The sequence below is a fragment of the Microtus ochrogaster genome, unplaced genomic scaffold, assembly GCF_000317375.1.
Source record: "Microtus ochrogaster isolate Prairie Vole_2 unplaced genomic scaffold, MicOch1.0 UNK49, whole genome shotgun sequence".
NCBI lineage: Eukaryota > Metazoa > Chordata > Mammalia > Rodentia > Cricetidae > Microtus > Microtus ochrogaster.
Window position 1 is genome coordinate 2,226,556 of NW_004949147.1, and position 13,059 is coordinate 2,239,614.

Genomic DNA, 13,059 nt, shown 5'->3' on the forward strand with positions numbered 1-13,059 from the left:
ATGGTGCCCTCTTCTGGCCTGCAGGCATACATACAGGCAGAAGATTGTAATACATAATAAATAAATGAAAAAAAAAAGAACCTAGACTAAATATATTTTTTCAGTAAGGAAAGAAACAATATGTCTTACCTTGGACATAGATCGCATATTCACACAATCCCTGAGTCTCCTGAAGCTGTTCTTTAATCAAAGCCTAAAAGCAAAGAACACATGAGTAGTGATTAAGTGTTGCCAAGAAAACAGTAGAAATAGGCAAGGGCACGGATGAGATACCCAGGATACTAATACTGACTAGTCAGGTAGCTCCTTCAAGAGTTTTGTTTTTCTTACCATCACTTATTTTAGAATGAGCCTAGCAATCCAAGGGCTCTTGGCATATTTCTGTATATCCCTCATTTAGAATACTTTTAGGGCTGAAAAGACAGCCCAGCAGTAAGGGAACGTGTTGCTCTTCCAAAGGACTGAGGTTCAATTACCAGCACCTAAAAGGCAGCTCATGACTGTCTGTAACTCCAGTACCTGATGCCATGTTCTGGCCTCCTCCAGCACTGCTTGCATGTGGTGCACAGACATACATGTAGGCAAACATCCGCACACATATATTTAAAAATTTTTTAAGTTTTCTGTTTTTGAATTATTTTAAAAAGGAGCCATGAATTGTGGCACATGCCTACAATCCCAGAACTCAGGAGGTGAAGACAAGATCAAGAAATCATCCCCTACTAACTATTGAGTTTGAAACTAATCTGGGCTACATGAAACCCTGTTTCAAACAAAACCAATGAAACGATGACAAATATGAGATGACGACCACAGTGACTGTAAAGTCTACATTACTGTCTTGGGCTAGCGGGAAGGCAAACACACCTTTAATCCCAGCACTCAGGAGGCAGAGGCAGGCGGATCTCTGTGAGTTCGAGGCCAGCCTGGTCTAGAAAAGCTAGTTCTAGGACAGGAACCAAAATAAGCTACAGAGAAACCCTGTCTCGAAAATCCAAAAAAAAAAAAAAAAAAGAAAGAAAAAGAAAAAAGAAAAGCTGAAGGAAAAGAGAGGGTCAGAAGAGACATACTAAAAAAGAGATAAGATTAAAGTCAAGGTTGATAGATAAACTATTATTTAAAATAATGAAATTTAAAGCAGGAAGGTAGGGGGTGCAAATTCAAGACATTCACTGCCACGCTGTGCTGCGGACACTGCTGGCCCAGTCTGCCTCTCATCCCTTCCATTGCTGCAGTCCCTCACCTTGCATGCTTCATAATCCTTCCGGATATAGTGGAGATGGATCAGCCAGTTCTGTTTCTCCACAATAGGAAACTCTGGAGCTAGAAATTATTTTTTGACATAACAAACAATATAATCAGTGTTAGATCTTCTCCCTTAGCATATCATGTCTAAACTAACCATAAATAATTATGATACCATGTTAAATTCTTCATGGAATATGTAAATATCGTGTTTTCTGAATTATATTTATATTTGTGCCTCTCCATGTGTGGGTACACATGTTCCACAGCTGTATATATACTTCTGTATATACAGAAGTCAGAGGACAATATTGGAGATGTTGGTTCTCTCCTTCCACCATGTGGGTCCTATGGATTGAATCTGGACTATCAGAGTGGCAGCAGGTCCCTTAACTCACTGATCCATTTTGCTGACCCTTGGACTAATTCTTGGTTGACATACAGTCATCTTCGAGGCCTGTGGTCAACTGACCCATGGGTCTGACTCTAGAGAAAGGGTAAAATACATACTGGACTAACAATCACAGCACATACTAACTAGCCCTACTACCTAGCTCAATCATTTGGTTATTAAATGAGGTAACAGCAAAATGATTCGCATATCCAGAAATGGTATAAAAATACTAATAATTATGTCAGACACTTGCATAATTACAACTGAATTTCATAAATCTCAGATACTCAGAAGGCTGAGAAAAGTATTTTAAGTTCAAGACCAGCTTGAGCTGCACAGTGAATTTGGGTCAGTCTTGAAGATAAATAGGACATGGATTTTTCCCTCAGGAAATTAACAAAAGAAAAAAAAACTTTTTAAATAAAATTAAATGGCACACTTATTTAACATATGCATAAAGTTAGTGGAGTTCTGATTTGTACAAGAATTGAATGCTTAGGGGGCTGGAGAGGTGGCTCAGTGGTTAAGAGCACTGCCCGTTCCTCCAGAGAACCTGGGTTCAATTCGCAGCACCCACACGGCAGCTCACAACTGTCTGTAACTCCAGTTTCAGGGTATCCTATATGACACCTTCGCATCAATGCACATAAAGTAAAGTTAAATAAATTATAAAAAAAAGAATTGAATGCTTATTATGCAAATAAAAATTAGTGTACACTGACATATTAATCAAAGAACATTTAAGTACATTACAGGTCACTAATAAATCTAACTGAATAAAATAAAACCTAGATATTGTGTAAGGGTTGAACCATTTCCTAACATGCTTTACAAAGCTCTGCTATATATATAATAGAATCAATAAGACAAAGAAACAGTCACATATATATATATATATATATAAATATTACATACAGACCTTTTTTTGGTCTGGGTTTTTGAGATTCAGGAACCTGAGTTTTCTGAAATGAAAGAAGTTATGTGTGTTAAAGCAGCCCATGTATTGCTAATTAAAAGCACATTCATATAACAAGAATGATCAGTAACTCACCAGCCATGTAATCAATCCATTAAATGAAGAGACATATAAAAAGAGGCACTTTGATTATGACTTAAATTGCCACATATTCTTTGGCTATCCAACTTGCTCATAATGCATAATACATATTATATGTGCATTTATAATTTACCAAAATTACAATGTATAAAATATACTCATATTAATACACTAAACTGAGATACCTCATAAAGTATATTTAATGTTCTACTTCTAAGAAACCAAACCAGAAAATGTTTTTCATATTGTGTGTGTGTGTGTGTGTGTATGTGTGTGTGTACTCATGTGTACGTGCAAAAGGGACATCCTTTAAGAGTCTTTTATTCCGTTCACTGATGTGAGTTCCAAGGACCTAGCTCTTGTCAGGCTTCATTTTATCCACTAAGCCAGCTCACCAGTCCATGATCTCAGTTTGATAAAAGGTAGACAGCTCAGTCAGTAAAGTACCTTTAGCACAAGTATGAAGACCCACGTTCTAGTGCTCAGTAGCTGAGTAAAAGCTGAGTGCGGAGGCATGTGTGCTGGGAAACAGAATCAAATAGACCCTTGGAGTTCACTGGCCAGCCAGCCTAGCCAAATCAGTACTCCAAGTGCAGTGAGAGACTCCGTCTGAAAAAATAAGGTGGAGAGCAATAGAGGAAGATGCTGGACATGACGACAGTGTACTAACAGACCCTGTAACTTATCAGAAAATCTTTAAATGGATTTTTCTTATATCAGATCCCTAAATTTATACATTATACTCCATGATATGGGCCAGTTGTGGTAGCACACACCTTTAATCTAAGTACTTAGGGAGGCAGAGCCAGGAGGATCTCAGAGTTAAAGACTATCAATCTACCTAGGACAGCCAGGGCCATATAGTGATAACCTGTCTCAAAACAAAAACAAGAACAACAAAAAGATTTATATGCCTTAATATAAGGAGGAAAATACTGGCTGTAATTTTTCAGAAATAAAAGAAACTTTTAAAAATATTTCTCTGTTTTATGTGTATGAATGTTTTGTCTGCATGTTTGTTTACTGTGTCTGTGTTTGGTACCCACAGAGGTCAGAAGAGGCATTGGATCCCTGGAATTAGTCATGGATGGTTGTGAGCCACCACATGGGTGCTGAGAATGGAACCTTGGTCCTTTGCAAAAACAACAAACAATCTTACCCACTGAGCCATCTCTCCAGTCGCAAAACAAAACATTTTGAAAAGGTACAGTGTAGGCTGGCCTAAAACTCACGACTCTCCTATCTCTCCCTCTTCAATCTATACTACTAGTTGCATCTCCATAACCGGCAAAAGAAACTCCATACTCAGATACATCATGATGAAAGGCTGACCAAGCCAAGCATGGTGATGCATGCCTATAATCCCATCACTGAGAAGGCTGAGAAAGGATGATCTTCAGTTTGAGGCTAACCGCAGATACATAGGCAAACCCTGTTTCAAAAAACAAAACAACAGAACTGGAGACAACGGCTCAGCTGTTAAAAGCATTGACTATTTTTACAGAGGACCCAGGTTCAAGTCCCAGCACCCACGTGGTGGCTCACAACAGTCTGTAGCTCCAGTTCCAGGGAATCCAATGCCCCTTTTGGGCTCTGTGGGCATCAGGCACATGGTACACTCACACATATTCAGGTAAAACCCCCATACATGTAATCTTTTGTTTAAAAAAAAAAGCCCTAAAACAAAAGCAACAACAACAAAAAAGTAAGGCAAGGGCAATAAAAAACAGTATACTAAGTACTCCCACTGAAATCCTGCCCTAGCTCAACAAATTCTAAAGGGCTAGGGTGTCATGAAATGATGCAGTACATGACTAGCATGGATGAGATCCAGGTTTAATTCTCAGTTCCAATAATAATAATAATAACAATAATAATAATAGGCAAATGTGGAAGACTCAGAATTTCAGTTTATAGACTCTTATGCTTTTAAAGAAATTACATTAGGAAATGAAAAAAACAATCACAGAATGAAAGAGGGAGTGAAATGAGCAAACAAACTGGTAAAAGCATGTGAGTATTCTCAGCAACTCGTTACACAAAGAAAAAGTGTAGCTTGTGGTATGTACAAGGCAGAAGCACAAAATTAAAAACAATAAACAGGCAAAACCAAAAACAATAGAATAAATAGGCAGATAGCAATGAATATTGAAGGATCTGATGATTCCTGCAGCATGCAGAAGTTAAGTCTGCATCCTAAATGTCTTCAGTACTCAAAAAGGAAGATGCCATGTGGCTACTTCCTCCTGGAGGAAGGAGGGAGTCTTACCAGACTCAAAGAGTTGAAAAAACTTCCTGTTCTCACGAAGCTCAGGATTTACACACGCAGGATCATCAACGCAGTAAATAACTGCCGGGGAGACAGTCGGGTCAGGCTTAGTGAAGCTGTGCAGGAGTGCAGGCTTGGGAAGTCATCACCAGTGCTAGGGTGGGCTTTTCTGCGATGTAGCTGCCTTTAGGTCACCTATGTTACCATAGTAACCCCACACAAACTATTCAGAGAATCATTTCTTTGGCTTGTTTTAAGTAACCTACCCTTAGGGAGGACAAATGTTTGTTCATATCGCCCCAAGAAAAGTTGCACAACATAACTGGTACCCAAACAGGGTTCAAGAGAACCAAAGAGGAGTAGGGAGGAGGAGCGGTTGCATGGTCCCTACGATGAGGGTGAGGAGACATGTTAACTGAGGCTGATCTGTCTTAGAGTGGAACAGAGCCAATCCTGACATGGCTATCTTTCCCTAGATAGAATGGCATAGTATGTCTCGTTACTATACTGGCAGTTACACGTGTCCTGCAATGGGTGATAAGACATCTAATTAAAGCCACACCATCTAAGACTGAAGTGTCCTTAGGGAGGAATCCCAGTATACAGTATATAATATGGGGTGGCAAGCTTCTTTAATAAAGGGTGACCACCATGTACATTTGAGGATGTTTCCAAGCCACTGATGTACTAGAGAATACACTGCATTAAACAGGGTGTAGCAGCTGTTGTACAGACTTTAGTGTGGGCAAGAAGACATGCAACTGAGGCTCAGCTGTCTGCCCCCAAAGAACTTGCCTATGTAAACAAAAGGCAGGGCTGTCCTCTACATCAGCCTCTGATCTAGCAGAAAGGGGGAGGCTAAGATGGAGATGCTACCTTGCCAGGTCTTACAGCTGACAGGATACAAGGGAAAGGGTACAAGTCAGATCTGAAGCTCTCTGTCTAGGATCCAAGAACTTGGAACCCATGGGAAGAACTGGAGTGTAGAAGAGGAACACAGAAGTGAGAAGATGCCCCTCAAGTCTGATCTTCAAGATAAAGGAAGGGGAAAGTCCATGATTCAGTGTGCAATCAGAGGCCTGAATCACGGCCCTGAATAGGAAACTATGGTAATTAGGGAACATTCTGCCATCTGAACTCTTGGACTGGAGGAAGACTTTTAAACAGAAAATGAAAGAGTTTCTTATAGCCAGAGACTACAGACATGGAGGTGAAGTGATCAGTCCAAGTGACATGCAAGCAGAAAAACTTAGTAAAACAATACCCACTTTCCCTTGAGCCAAAGGCTGCAGAACATTAAGGCAATACAAGGGAAATAAAGCTTCTGATGGACTGGCTCACATGAGTGAGTCATTAGGGACACTTGGCTATTACAGGCTGAGGCTCCTGGAAGACAATAGAGGGACAGACATTACTGAGGGACTAGGCATGAGAAAAGCAGGCTTTGATGTCCAGTCTACTGGGGTCCAAAAGCACTACAAGATGGCTCAGAGAGTCTAGCAGCTTGAGTTCAACCCCCAGGATCCACATGGTAGGAGGTTCTCTGACCTCTGCATGTGTACTACTGTGTACACACACACACATGTAAATATAAAAACTTCTAAAGAAAGAAGGACTGGTGAGATGACTCCGCAGGCAAAAGCTTTTGCCTCACAAGCCTGACAACCTGAGTTCAATCACTGGAACCCACAGCCGGTAAAGCATTTTAAAAAATATTTATTTCAGCAGGTACTCAGGACTGGCATGGGGCTTTTGTGGTTTTATTGAATCCCATGGTTGGATAAGATCTTTATGAAGTAGGAGAAGCCCTGGAAGATGTACTTTAATAGGCATATACATATATTTAGTTTGTAAGATACTAAAGCATTCAAATAGGAATGACAGAAAAAACAGAACGGGTTCTGTCCAGGACATTATAAGGCAAAAGTGGCAAGACTTGTGTTGACAAGAGTTATTAGTGAAAAAATTAACAACAAAAAAATGTGGTGCCAGAGAACTTTTAAATCCCAAGCAAAAATTCACAGAATGCATCAATGACTTAAGGAAAAAAAAGTAGAACTAAAAAAAAAATATTAAGCTTGTTTCAGAGGTGGACAGAGTATGTGGTGTCCATTTCTCCCCTGTGAGAAAATAGACTGCAGGTGGAGCTGGTTCATTCAGGCCAGAATCCTTTCAACAGTCTAACAATGGAAAAGTAAGTGCCACAGTGCTGACCCAGAGCCTGCTAGAATCAGAGGCAGCTCCAACAGGTAGCACAGCAGGCAAAACTTCAGCGCTGCTTCCCTTGGGCCTGAGTCAAGCTAACCAGCACTCAGCCCCAGCCAAGGTCATCAGAGGTGGGAAGGTGTACATCAGCACCCAAGATGCTCATAGAAATGACTGTGGATTATGGAAGACTAGTCATCCATGCAACTGTTGTACCCAACATTGCTCTTTGAGCAAAAAAACTGATACAAGTGATGAGATCTTTACATGCTATATAGAACCTTACTAACAGACAGCAATGGGCTTTTAGTGATTCTACCCACCCTCTATAAAAAGTTTTCATTAGTGCTGCGAGATGCCTCATGGAAAAAAATGCTTGCCCTGAAAGTGTGAAAACCGGAATACTGATCCCCAGAACCCACACAGAAGTTAGGTAGGCATGGCAGGCAGAAACAAGATTCTCTAAGAAAGCTGGCTAGCTAGAATAGCTGTTTGGTACAATCTAGGTTCAAATAAGAAGAGACCTTGTCCCAATAAATAGAAATAAAGAACAACAGGGAAAGACACCTGGATACCATACCTTTGGGCCTTCACATGCATCATGTACACACTCACCCACCACAGACATAAGCCCACACATATGTAAACATACATACAGAGAACATGCACACAAATACCTGCAAAAGAAAAGCTTTTGTTATATGAGTTATGGATGGCTTTGATTACCATATGAATGCTGGGAATTGAACCTGGATTCTCTTCAAGAACAAGTGCTCTTAACCACCAAGCCATCTCTTCAACCCAGCAATCATTCTTATACAGTGAAGTACCCATAAAAATCCCAAAGGACAAATTTTAGAGTTTCTGCAGAGATAACACATGGAAGTTCACAGGTGAAAAGCTGGAGAAGACATGACTGGAAACTCTGAGTTCCTTCTCCCACCCATACCTTGTCCTATATATCTCTCCATCAGAATCCTTTTAATAAACCAACAAATAAGCATCTTGAATTAAATTGCCAGCTGCTTAGAAGCAAACCAACAAGCTGCAGCTCAACTGGCAAGGGAAGGGGACAATCCTGGAGGCTGAGCTCTGGACACGTGGTATTGTCAGAACAGAATTCGGTTTAAGAGGACATCCACCTGCTATCTGCTGCTGCTGCAGAACCGCTCCCTTGTATGGTGTGCGAGGAAAACTCCACACATACATCTGGTATAGGAAGCAACTTTTCATATTATGTATATAGGAGAAGAAACTGGGTCTAAGGCTCATTTTCTCCTCAGAAATGAACAAAAAATTAAGGGGATGAATTTGCATTACAAAATCCCCATATAACAAAAGATTAGCAGCAGAAACTAAATACAAAATAATCAGGAAAACAGAAAAGCACAAAAATAAGCAATACAAAGAATCATTATACCTCAGGAAGGGATAGCCAGTGATTTTCTACCCAATAATCAGGACAATGAAAATTAATATAACAGTAAGGCATACTTTCATATCTACCATAACTGCAAAATTTTAAAGAACTGTTGGTAGAAGCATAAATATGATAAACACCTTAAGTTTCCCATAAACTATTAAGCTGAAGATGTACACATGCAACGACCGGGCAATTAACTTGCAGGTGTATCCTAGAACAGTTAACCATGGCAGCACTGCAAGGCTAGGACTATGGTGGGCAAAGTGTGGGTTTTCATTTTTGTTTTTGATAACTGTTTTGTCTGTGGTAGTTCTAGTTTTTGTCTTGGTGTACTCAGGCTCATATGTGCTAGGGAAGTACCACACCAGGATGTTATACCTCGAGCTCCTTTCTTCCAAATAGACAGCATCTCCCTACAGATCTACGTATGTTTTCCTTTGTCACAAAACAAACACCACCATGTGGGTGCTAGGAACCCAACCTGGATCTTTTTCAAGAGGATTCTCAAGCAAGTGCTCTAACCACTGAGCAAACTCTCTAGCCTCTAGACAGTTTTTAAAGGTCACTTTAAAAATGAATAGATAATCCCAGCACTTGGGAAGCGGAGACAGGATTATCTCTGTGAGTTTGAGGCCAGCCTGGTCTACATTATCTAACTCCAGGCCAACCAAAGCTACAGAATGAGACCCCATCTCAAAAAACAGTAACAAAAACACCCTCCTGAAATTCTAGTTTCCATGCACTGAAAATAAGAAATTGCTACAAAACAAAGGAAAACTTCTAGCAGTAAACGTAGCAATGAAAATAAGTAACTGAAGGATCAAACATAAAAGTCATTTCAAAACTAAAGCCATTCTCTTTCAATACAATTAGACTGAAACATACAGCACAGTTTCTGCAATCAAAGAAATTAAGTTCAAGGTCTGTTACATACTTATCTCCTGCAGCAATAATATACATGCTAAGTGCAGTGGCACACACCTTTAATCTAAGCACTACACATGAGAGTCAGAGGCAGGCAGATCTCAGGCAGTTGACGGCTAGTTCCAGGCTATACAGCAAGTCCCAGGCCAGCCAGGGCCACATGCTAACTTAGACCCTTTCTCAAAAACAGTAAAAAGGTATGGTACATCAGTATTGTGGAATTGAAATACTCTTCATATCTCATATTTATGATTGTGTACATTATGCATTTCCCTGATGGTTGTAATAGACCTCTAGACCTTAGTAGGCCCTGAGGTCTTAGCATAACTGACTCCATGATGAAAGTACCATTCAAGCCATAAAACTCAGCACACAGACAACACTACCTGAAAACAGACCTAACTCATTGAAGTCCATAGTTCTGGGAAAGTCTCTAAATGTACTAAGCTTCCTTTGTGACTTCTGTAGTTCTGCTTCCATCTCACTGTTCTTGTTGACTGAAGTATGTTAACCAGAGTATGGCTTTTGTGCTTAAATGCTCTCCCTAAGAAAGACTTGGTGCTACAATGGAATCTTGAACATCTAGTGTAGTTGCCGGCCAGCCAGCTAATAAAGACTTTCTAGTGGCTTAAATCCATGTCCCAGGATCTTCTCTGGTGGATACTCACGACAGAGGTGCCAATATCTTAAACCTAATAATACTAATCATGCTATTTTAATTTTTAGCTTATGCACTGAGCTTCCTTCTCTGTATTGAGTTTTCCTTATACAGACTGCTGTGATTACCCTGCAAATAAAAGAGCAAACAGCAGAGGGTTCTACCTGAGACAACACTACATTATAAAACTGTCAACCAGAGGCAGCTAATTTAGTCTATATTTTCCAAGGTGTTTTTAAAATGACAATATAAAAAAAACTGAAATAATTCTATTAGTGCAGGAGTGCAGGGCAAAGTTTGAAACCCAACAGTAAAGTAAGGGAGAAGGTTTTATATTTGGGATTTCTCAGAAATTTAATTCAATTATGAACATCTTCCTTTAAAAAACAAAAACCAACCAAAAAAAAAAAAACCCTACTGCCGGGCTGGAGAGATGGCTCAGTGGTTAAGAGCATTGTCTGCTCTTCCAAAGGTCCTGAGTTCGATTCCCAGAAACCACATGGTGGCTCACAAACATCTGTAATGAGGTCTGGTGCCCTCTTCTGGCCTGCAGGCAGACACACAGACAGAATATTGTATACATAATAAATAAATATTTTTAAAAAAAAAAACCCTACTGCCAAAAAAAACTAAAAATAGAATTATCAGCCCTTGCCTAGTGGTCCAGAGGTGCATATTTATATTACCAGCATCTTAGTGCTGAGACAAGGGAATGGCAGCTTGGGATATGCAAGAAGACCCTATCTCAAAACAACAAAACATCCCTGTGATCTAGCCAGCCTACGACTGAGGACAGACCTAAAGAAAACACAATCAAGGCAGCACTGTTCATAGTATGAAAGCAGAGAATCAGTGGAGGTGCCCAGCAACGGATACAAACAAATGGGTAAATATATTACTTAGTCAGAAAAAAGATGAGGTCTAATCTGCAGCAGCGTGGGGAAAGTTAAGCCAAGTAAAATATGCCAAGCAGATAAAGCCAAGGTACGTTCTTGCTCCTCTGTGGAAGCTTTTAAAAAGTTGATTTCATGGGAAAATAGAATAGAACAAGAGGTTAGCAAGGTAGCAGAACAAGAAGTGGGGAAAGGGAAAAGATGGAGTGGGAGAAAGTTCAATAATAGGAACCAAATGCCGACAGATAGGAGGAATAAATGCTTATGACCCGAAGCACAGCGGGATGGCTACTGTTCACAATTTATAGTTATAAAGAACTAGGGGGGAAAGGAGTTTAAAGGTTCCAAACCCGCAAAGAAGAAATACTAAAATAGAAATGCTAATTACCATTACACATAGTACGCATGAACTGACGTATCATCATACTATATCTCATAAACGTACAATTATTATGAGTCAATTAAAAAATTCAGCTGAGAGTGATGACGTACTCCTGTAATCCCCTCACTAGGGAGATGAAGGCCGTAGGATTGTGGTAAATCCGAAAGCAGCCTGGACTAACTAGCAAATACTATGTACATACAAGACCCACACAAACAAGCAAGGACATGAGAGATGTACAGGGATGCAAAAAGCCAACTACTACTGGGTCAGCCTGAATTCACGTAGGCTGTCTGTGAAATTAACCAAAGCTTAATTTAAACAGCTGAGTTCTGAAAGAGCTCATTTCCAAAACATAACCACAAGGGGAAACAAGGGCCAGTCGCAGTGAGAGGGCAGGAGCGCTGAGAGCTCACGGGCTCCGTCCTATCAAATTTCGAATCCACGGTTATCAAAAACTGTCTAGCGAAGGTGCGTATGCCCTCCCCAGGAAAAACAAAAAACCTACAGAGCAGGAAAATCGCTCTCTTCTGCCAGAGAGGAGGAGCAGTCCCAATACAGACCAAGCGCTACACAGCCTGGCACTCGCCCAGCCTGGCGGGGAGCGAACCTGGCAGCGTCGCATCCCCCACGGCCACGTCGAGTGCCTTGGCGTCCGCCTCGCCCGGCCTCGGCTCCCCGCCCGGCCTCACCGCCCAGCCGGGCCCCGCCCTGAGGCGGTCACTATACCGCAGAACCTCAGCGCTTACCATCCTAAATTTCTCCTCAGCCATCTTGGCTCCGCCCACCGCAGCGCGACCGGAAGCCAACCGTTTCCCCGACAGCCAGCAGAGCCGGAAGTCATAAACCGGGGAAGGAAGGAGGAACCCGAGCCAGGAAGTAGGTTGCCGAGAGGAAGGCATCGGCGGTGAGGTTATTAAACTCCTAGCGTCTCCATAGAGTGACATGACCACAGATGGCATAGCTCGGAAGGAAGTGGTGAGGGAACTCGCAGCCGGAGGTCAGACATGATCTCTGTACCGGTCTGGATGACTTTAGAGTGTAACATGTCAGTCAGATACTAGATAACGAAGCAAAGTTTATGAAGAAAACAGTTCACTCAATAAATACAAGTAGCTCCTAAACATACGAAAATAAAACTACCAGGAAGAGGAATATGCAAGCTTATGTTTCCAAGAGATTTGATCTACCTCACGTTGACAACATTTGTGAGGAAAACATGCTTTCTTCACCAGTGGAAACAAATTGGTCAAGCTCTTAGCAACTAAAAAAAATTAAAAATACACATAACCTTTAACCAAATTGTTTCAATTATAGGAATTTATTCTATACGTATAGACATGAAACATGGCTTTACATACAAAGATATCCAATGTGTCATTGTTTGGAATAAACCAAAGCTTGAGAAACAACCTAAATACCCAACAGTAGAAATTAAATAAATTATAAGAAGTTCATATTATGTGGCATATGAAAAGAGGCAACTATTTACATGATAAGAATTGCCAAGGTACACTAATAGATAATGACAACGTGCAAAAAATGCATATAGTATTTACGTTAATAAAGAGAAAACAAAAATAAAGAATATGCACACAGTTATTTATTA

General features: G+C 40.6%; 1 protein-coding gene across 3 annotated transcripts in view; it reads right to left on the minus strand.

The window, feature by feature from the left end:
• Positions 1 to 12,450, minus strand: part of Bbs4 (Bardet-Biedl syndrome 4) — a 40,915-nt gene extending 28,465 nt beyond the window's left edge. The window contains exons 1-4 of one of the 3 annotated variants that reach the window (XM_005369498.2): positions 12,200 to 12,450; positions 2,559 to 2,601; positions 1,244 to 1,323; positions 130 to 193 (exon numbers count right to left, since the gene is read on the minus strand). In XM_005369498.2, the coding sequence (XP_005369555.2) occupies positions 130 to 193; positions 1,244 to 1,323; positions 2,559 to 2,601; positions 12,200 to 12,412 (400 nt within the window). In that variant the 5' untranslated portion in view covers positions 12,413 to 12,450. Of the gene's footprint in view, positions 1 to 129; positions 194 to 1,243; positions 1,326 to 2,558; positions 2,602 to 4,965; positions 5,023 to 12,199 lie in introns of those variants that run through there. The other 2 variants (XM_026777243.1, XM_026777244.1) reach the window with 2 other exon arrangements.
• Between the last annotated feature and the right edge of the window lie 609 nt (positions 12,451 to 13,059).